The sequence below is a fragment of the Hyla sarda genome, unplaced genomic scaffold (assembly GCF_029499605.1).
Source record: "Hyla sarda isolate aHylSar1 unplaced genomic scaffold, aHylSar1.hap1 scaffold_251, whole genome shotgun sequence".
NCBI classification, from domain to species: Eukaryota; Metazoa; Chordata; class Amphibia; order Anura; family Hylidae; genus Hyla; species Hyla sarda.
This window is the reverse complement of record NW_026609198.1, coordinates 59,680-73,635: the sequence shown is the minus strand read 5'-3', so window position 1 is coordinate 73,635 and position 13,956 is coordinate 59,680. Positions and strand designations below refer to the sequence as shown.

The following is a 13,956-nucleotide window of genomic DNA, read 5'->3' as shown; positions in this document are numbered from 1 at the left end:
CCATAATGATAAGAGGAGAGGAGACCACCATAATGATAAGATGAGAGGAGACCACCATAATGATAAGATGAGAGGAGACCACCATAATGATAAGATGAGACCACCATAATGATAAGAGGAGAGGAGACCACCATAATGATAAGAGGAGAGGAGACCACCATAATGATAAGATGAGGAGAGGAGACCACCATAATGATAAGAGGAGAGGAGACCACCATAATGATAAGATGAGAGGAGACCACCATAATGATAAGAGGAGAGGAGACCACCATAATGATAAGAGGAGAGGAGACCACCATAATGATAAGAGGAGAGGAGACCACCATAATGATAAGAGGAGAGGAGACCACCATAATGATAAGAGGAGAGGAGAGGAGACCACCATAATGATAAGAGGAGAGGAGACCACCATAATGATAAGAGGAGAGGAGACCATCATAATGATAAGAGGAGAGGAGAGGAGACCACCATAATGATAAGAGGAGAGGAGACCACCATAATGATAAGAGGAGAGGAGACCACCATAATGATAAGAGGAGAGGAGACCACCATAATGATAAGAGGAGAGGAGACCACCATAATGATAAGAGGAGAGGAGACCACCATAATGATAAGAGGAGAGGAGAGGAGACCACCATAATGATAAGAGGAGAGGAGAGGAGACCACCATAATGATAAGAGGAGAGGAGACCACCATAATGATAAGAGGAGAGGAGACCACCATAATGATAAGAGGAGAGGAGACCACCATAATGATAAGAGGAGAGGAGAGGAGACCACCATAATGATAAGAGGAGAGGAGACCACCATAATGATAAGAGGAGAGGAGACCACCATAATGATAAGAGGAGAGGAGACCACCATAATGATAAGAGGAGAGGAGACCACCATAATGATAAGAGGAGAGGAGACCACCATAATGATAAGAGGAGAGGAGACCACCATAATGATAAGAGGAGAGGAGATCACCATAATGATAAGAGGAGAGGAGACCACCATAATGATAAGAGGAGAGGAGACCACCATAATGATAAGATGAGGAGAGGAGACCACCATAATGATAAGAGGAGAGGAGACCACCATAATGATAAGAGGAGAGGAGACCACCATAATGATAAGAGGAGAGGAGACCACCATAATGATAAGAGGAGAGGAGACCACCATAATGATAAGAGGAGAGACCACCATAATGATAAGATGATGAGAGGAGACCACCATAATGATAAGAGGAGAGGAGACCACCATAATGATAAGATGAGAGGAGACCACCATAATGATAAGAGGAGAGGAGACCACCATAATGATAAGAGGAGAGGAGACCACCATAATGATAAGAGGAGAGGAGACCACCATAATGATAAGAGGAGAGGAGACCACCATAATGATAAGATGAGAGGAGACCACCATAATGATAAGATGAGAGGAGACCACCATAATGATAAGAGGAGAGGAGACCACCATAATGATAAGAGGAGAGGAGACCACCATAATGATAAGAGGAGAGGAGACCACCATAATGATAAGAGGAGAGACCACCATAATGATAAGATGATGAGAGGAGACCACCATAATGATAAGAGGAGAGGAGACCACCATAATGATAAGATGAGAGGAGAGCACCATAATGATAAGATGAGAGGAGACCATCATAATGATAAGAGGAGAGGAGACCACCATAATGATAAGAGGAGAGGAGAGGAGACCACCATAATGATAAGAGGAGAGGAGACCACCATAATGATAAGAGGAGAGGAGACCACCATAATGATAAGAGGAGAGGAGACCACCATAATGATAAGAGGAGAGGAGACCACCATAATGATAAGAGGAGAGGAGACCACCATAATGATAAGAGGAGAGGAGACCACCATAATGATAAGAGGAGAGGAGACCACCATAATGATAAGATGAGGAGAGGAGACCACCATAATGATAAGAGGAGAGGAGAGCACCATAATGATAAGATGAGAGGAGAGCACCATAATGATAAGAGGAGAGGAGACCACCATAATGATAAGATGAGAGGAGACCACCATAATGATAAGAGGAGAGGAGACCACCATAATGATAAGAGGAGAGGAGACCACCATAATGATAAGATGAGAGGAGACCACCATAATGATAAGAGGAGAGGAGACCACCATAATGATAAGAGGAGAGGAGACCACCATAATGATAAGAGGAGAGGAGACCACCATAATGATAAGAGGAGAGGAGACCACCATAATAAGAGGAGAGGAGACCACCATAATGATAAGAGGAGAGGAGACCACCATAATGATAAGAGGAGAGGAGACCACCATAATGATAAGATGAGAGGAGACCACCATAATGATAAGAGGAGAGGAGACCACCATAATGATAAGATGAGAGGAGACCACCATAATGATAAGAGGAGAGGAGACCACCATAATGATAAGAGGAGAGGAGACCACCATAATGATAAGAGGAGAGGAGACCACCATAATGATAAGAGGAGAGGAGACCACCATAATGATAAGAGGAGAGGAGACCACCATAATAAGAGGAGAGGAGACCACCATAATGATAAGAGGAGAGGAGACCACCATAATGATAAGAGGAGAGGAGACCACCATAATGATAAGAGGAGAGGAGACCACCATAATGATAAGATGAGAGGAGACCACCATAATGATAAGAGGAGAGGAGACCACCATAATGATAAGAGGAGAGGAGACCACCATAATGATAAGAGGAGAGGAGACCACCATAATGATAAGAGGAGAGGAGACCACCATAATGATAAGAGGAGAGGAGACCACCATAATGATAAGAGGAGAGGAGACCACCATAATGATAAGAGGAGAGGAGACCACCATAATGATAAGAGGAGAGGAGACCACCATAATGATAAGAGGAGAGGAGACCACCATAATGATAAGAGGAGAGGAGACCACCATAATGATAAGAGGAGAGGAGACCACCATAATGATAAGAGGAGAGGAGACCACCATAATGATAAGATGAGACCACCATAATGATAAGAGGAGAGGAGACCACCATAATGATAAGATGAGAGGAGAGGAGACCACCATAATGATAAGAGGAGAGGAGACCACCATAATGATAAGATTTGGGGTGGAGCCTTTTCAGGTCTCATGAGTTTAGGTCACATGACCACATGTTTAGACTCCGCCCTCTGCGACATTACTCACCACTCTGCGGCATCCTGCACCTTGAAGCACCCGGCCCGGAGCGCCGCCTGCACCTGGGACTCATCGAAGCCCATCTCATAGAGCACCAGGAGGAGACCACCCACCGTCTGCAAGAAGAGAGGAGCGGGTGAGTGCCGGCCACGCCCACTGACCTCTGACCTTACCAGATCCAATCCTCACCCCAAATCCTGCAGACGTCTCCATCACCAGGAGGAAAGAGCGCTCTATGGAATAAAACGATATGTCTCATACAGGATGTCTCATCCACAGGCGCTCTCTCCATCATCTCTCATACAGGATGTCTCATCCACAGGCGCTCTCTCCATCATCTCTCATACAGGATGTCTCATCCACAGGCGCTCTCTCCATCATCTCTCATCCACAGGATGTCTCATCCACAGGCGCTCTCTCCATCATCTCTCATACAGGATGTCTCATCCACAGGCGCTCTCTCCATCATCTCTCATCCACAGGCGCTCTCTCCATCATCTCTCATATACAGGATGTCTCATCCACAGGCGCTCTCTCCATCATCTCTCATCCACAGGCGCTCTCTCCATCATCTCTCATCCACAGGCGCTCTCTCCATAATCTCTCATACAGGATGTCTCATCCACAGGCGCTCTCTCCATCATCTCTCATCCACAGGCGCTCTCTCCATCATCTCTCATACAGGATGTCTCATCCACAGGCGCTCTCTCCATCATCTCTCATACAGGATGTCTCATCCACAGGCGCTCTCTCCATCATCTCTCATACAGGATGTCTCATCCACAGGCGCTCTCTCCATCATCTCTCATACAGGATGTCTCATCCACAGGCACTCTCCATCATCCTCATCCACAGGATGTCTCATCCACAGGCACTCTCTCCATCATCTCTCATCCACAGGCGCTCTCTCCATAATCTCTCATACAGGATGTCTCATCCACAGGCGCTCTCTCCATCATCTCTCATCCACAGGCGCTCTCTCCATCATCTCTCATCCACAGGCGCTCTCTCCATCATCTCTCATCCACAGGCGCTCTCTCCATCATCTCTCATACAGGATGTCTCATCCACAGGCGCTCTCTCCATCATCACACCCTATTCGAACACAGCAGGATCACTGCTGTCTCTTTCTTGAATTCTACTCACTCTTTGCAGTCATTCTTTTTCCTGTACTGTAAGTACAGCTGTCTCTCTCTCTTTCTTTTACTACAGGCACACTATGTGGTCTCTTGTACCCTGCTGTCTTTCTATGGCACTCTCTCACTGTGGTCTCATGTACTCTACTGTCTCTCTCTATGGCAAACTCTCATTCTGTGGTCTCTTGGACTCTGCTGTCTCTTTATGGCACTCTCTCACTCTGTGGTCTCTTGTACTTTGTCTCTCTCTCCTATGATCCACACTCTGTCTCTCTCGATGCTGTCACTCACACTTTGCAATGTTCACACTCTCTTCTCAGGTCTCTCCCCCATCTCTGCTTTCTCTCAGTCTGTCTCCTCTCCCCTCATGTCTCTCTCCTCACTCCTCATGTCTCTCTCCTCTCCCCCCTCATGTCTCTCTCCTCTCCCCTCATGTCTCTCTCCTCTCCCCTCATGTCTCTCTCCCCTCATGTCTCTCCTCTCCCCTCATGTCTCTCTCCTCTCCCCTCATGTCTCTCTCCTCTCCCCTCATGTCTCTCTCCTCTCCCCTCATGTCTCTCTCCTCTCCCCTCATGTCTCTCTCCTCTCCCCTCATGTCTCTCTCCTCTCCCCTCATGTCTCTCTCCTCTCCCCTCATGTCTCTCTCCTCTCCCCTCATGTCTCTCTCCTCTCCCCTCATGTCTCTCTCCTCTCCCCTCATGTCTCTCTCCTCTCCCCTCATGTCTCTCTCCTCCCCCTCATGTCTCTCTCCTCCCCCCTCATGTCTCTCTCCTCTCCCCTCATGTCTCTCTCCTCTCCCCTCATGTCTCTCTCCTCTCCCCTCATGTCTCTCTCCTCTCCCCTCATGTCTCTCCTCTCCCCTCATGTCTCTCCTCTCCCCTCATGTCTCTCTCCTCTCCCCTCATGTCTCTCTCCTCTCCCCTCATGTCTCTCTCCTCTCCCCTCATGTCTCTCTCCTCTCCCCTCATGTCTCTCTCATCTCCCCTCATGTCTCTCTCCTCTCCCCTCATGTCTCTCTCCTCTCCCCTCATGTCTCTCTCCTCTCCCCTCATGTCTCTCTCCTCTCCCCTCATGTCTCTCTCCTCTCCCCTCATGTCTCTCTCCTCTCCCCTCATGTCTCTCTCCTCTCCCCTCATGTCTCTCTCCTCTCCCCTCATGTCTCTCTCCTCTCCCCTCATGTCTCTCTCCTCTCCCCTCATGTCTCTCTCCTCTCCCCTCATGTCTCTCTCCTCTCCCCTCATGTCTCTCTCCTCTCCCCTCATGTCTCTCTCCTCTCCCCTCATGTCTCTCTCCTCTCCCCTCATGTCTCTCTCCTCTCCCCCCTCATGTCTCTCTCCTCATGTCTCTCCTCTCCCCTCATGTCTCTCCCCTCATGTCTCTCTCCTCTCCCCTCATGTCTCTCTCCTCTCTCCTCATGTCTCTCCTCTCCCCTCATGTCTCTCCCCTCATGTCTCTCTCCTCTCTCCTCATGTCTCTCTCCTCTCCCCTCATGTCTCTCTCCTCTCCCCTCATGTCTCTCTCCTCTCCCCTCATGTCTCTCTCCTCTCTCCTCATGTCTCTCTCCTCTCTCCTCATGTCTCTCTCCTCTCCCCTCATGTCTCTCCCCTCTCCCCTCATGTCTCTCTCCTCTCTCATGTCTCTCTCTCCCCTCATGTCTCTCCCCTCATGTCTCTCTCCTCTCTCCTCATGTCTCTCTCCTCTCCCCTCATGTCTCTCCCCTCATGTCTCTCTCCTCTCCCCTCATGTCTCTCTCCTCTCCCCTCATGTCTCTCTCCTCTCCCCTCATGTCTCTCTCCTCTCCCCTCATGTCTCTCTCCTCTCCCCTCATGTCTCTCTCCTCTCCCCTCATGTCTCTCTCCTCTCCCCTCATGTCTCTCTCCTCTCCCCTCATGTCTCTCTCCTCTCCCCTCATGTCTCTCTCCTCTCCCCTCATGTCTCTCTCCTCTCCCCTCATGTCTCTCTCCTCTCCCCTCATGTCTCTCTCCTCTCCCCTCATGTCTCTCTCCTCTCCCCTCATGTCTCTCTCCTCTCCCCTCATGTCTCTCTCCTCTCCCCTCATGTCTCTCTCCTCTCCCCTCATGTCTCTCTCCTCTCCCCTCATGTCTCTCTCCTCCCCCCTCATGTCTCTCTCCTCTCCCCCCTCATGTCTCTCTCCTCTCCCCTCATGTCTCTCTCCTCATGTCTCTCTCCTCTCCCCTCATGTCTCTCTCCTCTCCCCTCATGTCTCTCTCCTCTCCCCTCATGTCTCTCTCCTCTCCCCTCATGTCTCTCTCCTCTCCCCTCATGTCTCTCTCCTCTCCCCTCATGTCTCTCTCCTCTCCCCTCATGTCTCTCTCCTCTCCCCTCATGTCTCTCTCCTCTCCCCTCATGTCTCTCTCCTCTCCCCTCATGTCTCTCTCCTCTCCCCTCATGTCTCTCTCCTCTCCCCTCATGTCTCTCTCCTCTCCCCCTCATGTCTCTCTCCTCTCTCCTCATGTCTCTCTCCTCTCTCCTCATGTCTCTCTCCACTCTCCTCATGTCTCTCTCCTCTCCCCTCATGTCTCTCCTCATGTCTCACTCCTCTCCCCTCATGTCTCTCTCCTCTCCCCTCATGTCTCTCTCCTCTCCCCTCATGTCTCTCTCCTCTCCCCTCATGTCTCTCTCCTCTCTCCTCATGTCTCTCTCCTCTCTCCTCATGTCTCTCTCCTCTACCCTCATGTCTCTCCCCTCTCCCCTCATGTCTCTCTCCTCTCCCCCTCATGTCTCTCTCCTCTCCCCTCATGTCTCTCTCCTCTCCCCTCATGTCTCTCTCCTCTCCCCTCATGTCTCTCCCCTCATGTCTCTCTCCTCATGTCTCTCCCTCATGTCTCTCTCCTCTCCCCTCATGTCTCTCTCCTCTCCCCTCATGTCTCTCTCCTCTCCCCTCATGTCTCTCTCCTCTCCCCTCATGTCTCTCTCCTCATGTCTTTCTCCTCTCCCTCATGTCTCTCTCCTCTCCCCTCATGTCTCTCTCCTCTCCCCTCATGTCTCTCTCCTCTCCCCTCATGTCTCTCTCCTCTCCCCTCATGTCTCTCTCCTCTCCCCTCATGTCTCTCTCCTCTCCCCTCATGTCTCTCTCCTCTCCCCTCATGTCTCTCTCCTCTCCCCTCATGTCTCTCTCCTCCCCTCATGTCTCTCCTCTCCCCTCATGTCTCTCTCCTCTCCCCTCATGTCTCTCTCCTCTCCCCTCATGTCTCTCTCCTCTCCCCTCATGTCTCTCTCCTCTCCCCTCATGTCTCTCTCCTCTCCCCTCATGTCTCTCCCCTCATGTCTCTCTCCTCTCCCCCTCATGTCTCTCTCCTCTCCCCTCATGTCTCTCTCCTCTCCCCTCATGTCTCTCCCCTCATGTCTCTCTCCTCTCCCCTCATGTCTCTCTCCTCTCCCCTCATGTCTCTCCCCTCATGTCTCTCTCCTCTCCCCTCATGTCTCTCTCCTCTCCCCTCATGTCTCTCTCCTCTCCCCTCATGTCTCTCCCCTCATGTCTCTCTCCTCTCCCCTCATGTCTCTCTCCTCTCCCCTCATGTCTCTCCTCCTCATGTCTCTCTCCTCTCTCCTCATGTCTCTCTCCTCTCCCCTCATGTCTCTCTCCTCTCTCCTCATGTCTCTCTCCTCTCCCCTCATGTCTCTCTCCTCTCCCCTCATGTCTCTCTCCTCTCCCCTCATGTCTCTCTCCTCTCCCCTCATGTCTCTCTCCTCTCCCCTCATGTCTCTCTCCTCTCCCCTCATGTCTCTCTCCTCTCCCCTCATGTCTCTCTCCTCTCCCCTCATGTCTCTCTCCTCTCCCCTCATGTCTCTCTCCTCTCCCCTCATGTCTCTCTCCTCTCCCCTCATGTCTCTCTCCTCTCCCCTCATGTCTCTCTCCTCTCCCCTCATGTCTCTCTCCTCTCCCCTCATGTCTCTCTCCTCTCCCCTCATGTCTCTCTCCTCTCCCCCCTCATGTCTCTCTCCTCTCCCCCCTCATGTCTCTCTCCTCTCCCCTCATGTCTCTCTCCTCTCCCCCCTCATGTCTCTCTCCTCTCCCCTCATGTCTCTCTCCTCTCCCCCCTCATGTCTCTCTCCTCTCCCCCTCATGTCTCTCTCCTCTCCCCCTCATGTCTCTCTCCTCTCCCCCCTCATGTCTCTCTCCTCTCCCCTCATGTCTCTCTCCTCTCCCCTCATGTCTCCCCTCATGTCTCTCTCCTCTCTCCCCTCATGTCTCTCTCCTCTCCCCTCATGTCTCTCTCCTCTCCCCTCATGTCTCTCTCCTCTCCCCTCATGTCTCTCTCCTCTCCCCCCTCATGTCTCTCTCCTCTCCCCTCATGTCTCTCTCCTCTCCCCTCATGTCTCTCTCCTCTCCCCTCATGTCTCTCTCCTCTCCCCTCATGTCTCTCTCCTCTCCCCTCATGTCTCTCTCCTCTCCCCTCATGTCTCTCTCCTCTCTCTCCCCTCATGTCTCTCTCCTCTCCCCTCATGTCTCTCTCCTCTCCCCTCATGTCTCTCTCCTCTCCCCTCATGTCTCTCTCCTCTCTCCCCTCATGTCTCTCTCCTCTCCCCTCATGTCTCTCTCCTCTCTCTCTCTCCTCTCCTCATGTCTCTCTCCTCTCTCCTCATGTCTCTCTCCTCTCTCCCTCATGTCTCTCTCCTCTCCCCTCATGTCTCTCTCCTCTCCCCTCATGTCTCTCTCCTCTCCCCTCATGTCTCTCTCCTCATGTCTCTCTCCTCTCCCCTCATGTCTCTCTCCTCTCTCCCCTCATGTCTCTCTCCTCTCCCCTCATGTCTCTCTCCTCTCTCCTCATGTCTCTCTCCTCTCCCCTCATGTCTCTCTCCTCTCCCTCATGTCTCTCTCCCTCTCCCCTCATGTCTCTCTCCTCTCCCCTCATGTCTCTCTCCTCTCCCCTCATGTCTCTCCTCCTCTCCCCTCATGTCTCTCTCCTCTCCCCTCATGTCTCTCTCCTCTCCCCTCATGTCTCTCCTCATGTCTCTCTCCTCTCCCCTCATGTCTCTCTCCTCTCCCCTCATGTCTCTCTCCTCTCCCCTCATGTCTCTCCCTCATGTCTCTCTCCTCTCCCCTCATGTCTCTCTCCTCTCCCCTCATGTCTCTCCTCCCTCATGTCTCTCTCCTCTCCCCTCATGTCTCTCTCTCCTCTCCCCTCATGTCTCTCTCCTCTCCCCTCATGTCTCTCTCCTCTCCCCTCATGTCTCTCTCCTCTCCCCTCATGTCTCTCTCCTCTCCCCTCATGTCTCTCTCCTCTCCCCTCATGTCTCTCTCCTCTCCCCTCATGTCTCTCTCCTCTCCCCTCATGTCTCTCTCCTCTCCCCTCATGTCTCTCTCCTCTCCCCTCATGTCTCTCTCCTCTCCCCTCATGTCTCTCTCCTCTCCCCTCATGTCTCTCTCCTCCCCCTCATGTCTCTCTCCTCTCCCCCCTCATGTCTCTCTCCTCTCCCCTCATGTCTCTCTCCTCATGTCTCTCTCCTCTCCCCTCATGTCTCTCTCCTCTCCCCTCATGTCTCTCTCCTCTCCCCTCATGTCTCTCTCTCCTCTCCCCTCATGTCTCTCTCCTCTCCCCTCATGTCTCTCTCCTCTCCCCTCATGTCTCTCTCCTCTCCCCTCATGTCTCTCTCCTCTCCCCTCATGTCTCTCTCCTCTCCCCTCATGTCTCTCTCCTCTCCCCTCATGTCTCTCTCCTCTCCCCTCATGTCTCTCTCCTCTCCCCTCATGTCTCTCTCCTCTCCCCTCATGTCTCTCTCCTCTCTCCCTCATGTCTCTCTCCACTCTCCTCATGTCTCTCTCCACTCTCCCTCATGTCTCTCTCCTCTCCCCTCATGTCTCTCCCCTCTCCCCTCATGTCTCTCTCCTCTCCTCATGTCTCTCTCCTCTCCCCTCATGTCTCTCTCCTCCCCTCATGTCTCTCTCCTCTCTCCTCATGTCTCTCTCCTCTCCCCTCATGTCTCTCTCCTCTCCCCTCATGTCTCTCTCCTCTCCCCTCATGTCTCTCTCCTCTCCCCCTCATGTCTCTCTCCTCTCCCCTCATGTCTCTCTCCTCTCCCCTCATGTCTCTCTCCTCTCCCCTCATGTCTCTCTCCTCTCCCCTCATGTCTCTCTCCTCTCCCCTCATGTCTCTCTCCTCTCCCCTCATGTCTCTCTCCTCTCCCCTCATGTCTCTCTCCTCTCCCCTCATGTCTCTCTCCTCTCCCCTCATGTCTCTCTCCTCTCCCCTCATGTCTCTCTCCTCTCCCCTCATGTCTCTCTCCTCTCCCCTCATGTCTCTCTCCTCTCCCCTCATGTCTCTCTCCTCTCCCCTCATGTCTCTCTCCTCTCCCCTCATGTCTCTCTCCTCTCCCCTCATGTCTCTCTCCACTCTCCCTCATGTCTCTCTCCTCTCCCCTCATGTCTCTCTCCTCTCCCCTCATGTCTCTCTCCTCTCCCCTCATGTCTCTCTCCTCTCCCCTCATGTCTCTCTCCTCTCCCCTCATGTCTCTCTCCTCTCCCCTCATGTCTCTCTCCTCTCCCCTCATGTCTCTCTCCTCTCCCCTCATGTCTCTCTCCTCTCCCCTCATGTCTCTCTCCTCTCCCCTCATGTCTCTCTCCTCTCCCCTCATGTCTCTCTCCTCTCCCCTCATGTCTCTCTCCTCTCCCCTCATGTCTCTCTCCTCTCCCCTCATGTCTCTCTCCTCTCCCTCATGTCTCTCTCCTCTCTCCCTCATGTCTCTCTCCTCTCCCCTCATGTCTCTCTCCTCTCCCCTCATGTCTCTCTCCTCTCCTCATGTCTCTCTCCTCTCCCCTCATGTCTCTCTCCTCTCATGTCTCTCTCCTCTCCCCTCATGTCTCTCTCCTCTCCCCCTCATGTCTCTCCTCTCCCTCATGTCTCTCTCCTCTCCCCTCATGTCTCTCTCCTCTCCCCTCATGTCTCTCTCCTCTCTCCCCTCATGTCTCTCTCCTCTCTCCCCTCATGTCTCTCTCCTCTCCCTCATGTCTCTCTCCTCTCCCCTCATGTCTCTCTCCTCTCCCCTCATGTCTCTCTCCTCTCCCCTCATGTCTCTCTCCTCTCTCCTCATGTCTCTCTCCTCTCCCCTCATGTCTCTCTCCTCTCCCCTCATGTCTCTCTCCTCTCCCCTCATGTCTCTCTCCTCTCCTCATGTCTCTCTCCTCTCCCCTCATGTCTCTCTCCTCTCCCCTCATGTCTCTCTCCTCTCCCCTCATGTCTCTCTCCTCATCCTCATGTCTCTCTCCTCTCCCCTCATGTCTCTCTCCTCTCCCCTCATGTCTCTCTCCTCTCCCCTCATGTCTCTCTCCTCTCCCCTCATGTCTCTCTCCTCCCCTCATGTCTCTCTCCTCATGTCTCTCCCCTCATGTCTCTCTCCTCTCCCCTCATGTCTCTCTCCTCTCCCCTCATGTCTCTCTCCTCTCCCCTCATGTCTCTCTCCTCTCCCCTCATGTCTCTCTCCCCCTCATGTCTCTCTCCTCTCCCCTCATGTCTCTCTCTCCTCTCCCCTCATGTCTCTCTCCTCTCCCCTCATGTCTCTCTCCTCTCCCCTCATGTCTCTCTCCTCTCCCCTCATGTCTCTCTCCTCTCCCTCATGTCTCTTCTCCTCTCCCCTCATGTCTCTCTCCTCTCCCTCATGTCTCTCTCCTCTCCCTCATGTCTCTCTCCTCTCCCCTCATGTCTCTCTCCTCTCCCCTCATGTCTCTCTCCTCTCCCCTCATGTCTCTCTCCTCTCCCCTCATGTCTCTCTCCTCTCCCCTCATGTCTCTCTCCTCTCCCCTCATGTCTCTCTCCTCTCCCCTCATGTCTCTCTCCTCTCCCCTCATGTCTCTCTCCTCTCCCCTCATGTCTCTCTCCTTCTCTCCCCTCATGTCTCTCTCCTCTCCCCTCATGTCTCTCTCCTCTCCCCTCATGTCTCTCTCCTCTCCCCTCATGTCTCTCTCCTCTCCCTCATGTCTCTCTCCTCTCTCCTCAGTCTCCTCTCCCCTCATGTCTCTCTCCTCTCCCCTCATGTCTCTCTCCTCTCCCCTCATGTCTCTCTCCTCATGTCTCTCTCCTCTCCCTCATGTCTCTCTCCTCTCCCCTCATGTCTCTCTCCTCTCCCCTCATGTCTCTCTCCTCTCCCCTCATGTCTCTCTCCTCTCCCCTCATGTCTCTCTCCTCTCCTCTCCCCTCATGTCTCTCTCCTCTCCCCTCATGTCTCTCTCCTCTCCCCTCATGTCTCTCTCCTCTCCCCTCATGTCTCTCTCCTCTCCCCTCATGTCTCTCTCCTCTCCCCTCATGTCTCTCTCCTCTCCCCTCATGTCTCTCTCCTCTCCCCTCATGTCTCTCTCCTCTCCCCTCATGTCTCTCTCCTCTCCCCTCATGTCTCTCTCCTCTCCCCTCATGTCTCTCTCCTCTCCCTCATGTCTCTCTCCTCTCCCCTCATGTCTCTCTCCTCTCCCCTCATGTCTCTCTCCTCTCCTCCTCATGTCTCTCTCCTCTCCCCTCATGTCTCTCTCCTCTCCCCTCATGTCTCTCTCCTCTCCCCTCATGTCTCTCTCCTCTCCCCTCATGTCTCTCTCCTCTCCCCTCATGTCTCTCTCCTCTCCCCTCATGTCTCTCTCCTCTCCCCTCATGTCTCTCTCCTCTCCCCCTCATGTCTCTCTCCTCTCCCCTCATGTCTCTCTCCTCTCCCCTCATGTCTCTCTCCTCTCCCCTCATGTCTCTCTCCTCTCCCCTCATGTCTCTCTCCTCTCCCCTCATGTCTCTCTCCTCTCCCCTCATGTCTCTCCTCTCCCTCATGTCTCTCTCCTCTCCCCTCATGTCTCTCTCCTCTCCCTCATGTCTCTCCTCTCCCTCATGTCTCTCTCCTCTCCCCTCATGTCTCTCTCCTCTCCCCTCATGTCTCTCTCCTCTCCCCTCATGTCTCTCTCCTCTCCCCTCATGTCTCTCTCCTCTCCCCTCATGTCTCTCTCCTCTCCCCTCATGTCTCTCTCCTCTCCCCTCATGTCTCTCTCCTCTCCCCTCATGTCTCTCTCCTCTCCCCTCATGTCTCTCTCCTCTCCCCTCATGTCTCTCTCCTCTCCCCTCATGTCTCTCTCCTCTCCCCTCATGTCTCTCTCCTCTCCCCTCATGTCTCTCTCCTCTCCCCTCATGTCTCTCTCCTCTCCCTCATGTCTCTCTCCTCTCCCCTCATGTCTCTCTCCTCTCCCCTCATGTCTCTCTCCTCTCTCTCCTCATGTCTCTCTCCTCTCCCCTCATGTCTCTCTCCTCTCCCCTCATGTCTCTCTCCTCTCCCCTCATGTCTCTCTCCTCTCCCCTCATGTCTCTCTCCTCTCCCCTCATGTCTCTCTCCTCTCCCCTCATGTCTCTCTCCTCTCCCCTCATGTCTCTCTCCTCTCCCCTCATGTCTCTCTCCTCTCTCCTCATGTCTCTCTCCTCTCCCCTCATGTCTCTCTCCTCTCTCCCCTCATGTCTCTCTCCTCTCCCCTCATGTCTCTCTCCTCTCCCCTCATGTCTCTCTCCTCTCCCCTCATGTCTCTCTCCTCTCCCCTCATGTCTCTCTCCTCTCCCCTCATGTCTCTCTCCTCTCCCCTCATGTCTCTCTCCTCTCTCCCTCATGTCTCTCTCTCTCTCCCTCATGTCTCTCTCCTCTCCCCTCATGTCTCTCTCCTCTCCTCCTCATGTCTC

The 13,956-nt window shown here is 53.3% G+C and overlaps 1 protein-coding gene across 4 annotated transcripts in view; it reads right to left on the bottom strand.

The window, feature by feature from the left end:
* Positions 1-13,956, bottom strand: part of LOC130323574 (uncharacterized) — a 146,679-nt gene that overhangs the window by 131,192 nt on the left and 1,531 nt on the right. Inside the window, exons 1-3 of one of the 4 annotated variants that reach the window (XM_056553157.1) lie at positions 4,314-4,656; positions 3,357-3,400; positions 3,177-3,283 (exon numbers count right to left, since the gene is read on the bottom strand). In XM_056553157.1, the coding sequence (XP_056409132.1) occupies positions 3,177-3,283; positions 3,357-3,400; positions 4,314-4,326 (164 nt within the window). In that variant the 5' untranslated portion in view covers positions 4,327-4,656. Of the gene's footprint in view, positions 1-3,176; positions 3,284-3,356; positions 3,401-4,313; positions 4,657-13,956 lie in introns of those variants that run through there. The other 3 variants (XM_056553160.1, XM_056553158.1, XM_056553159.1) reach the window with 3 other exon arrangements.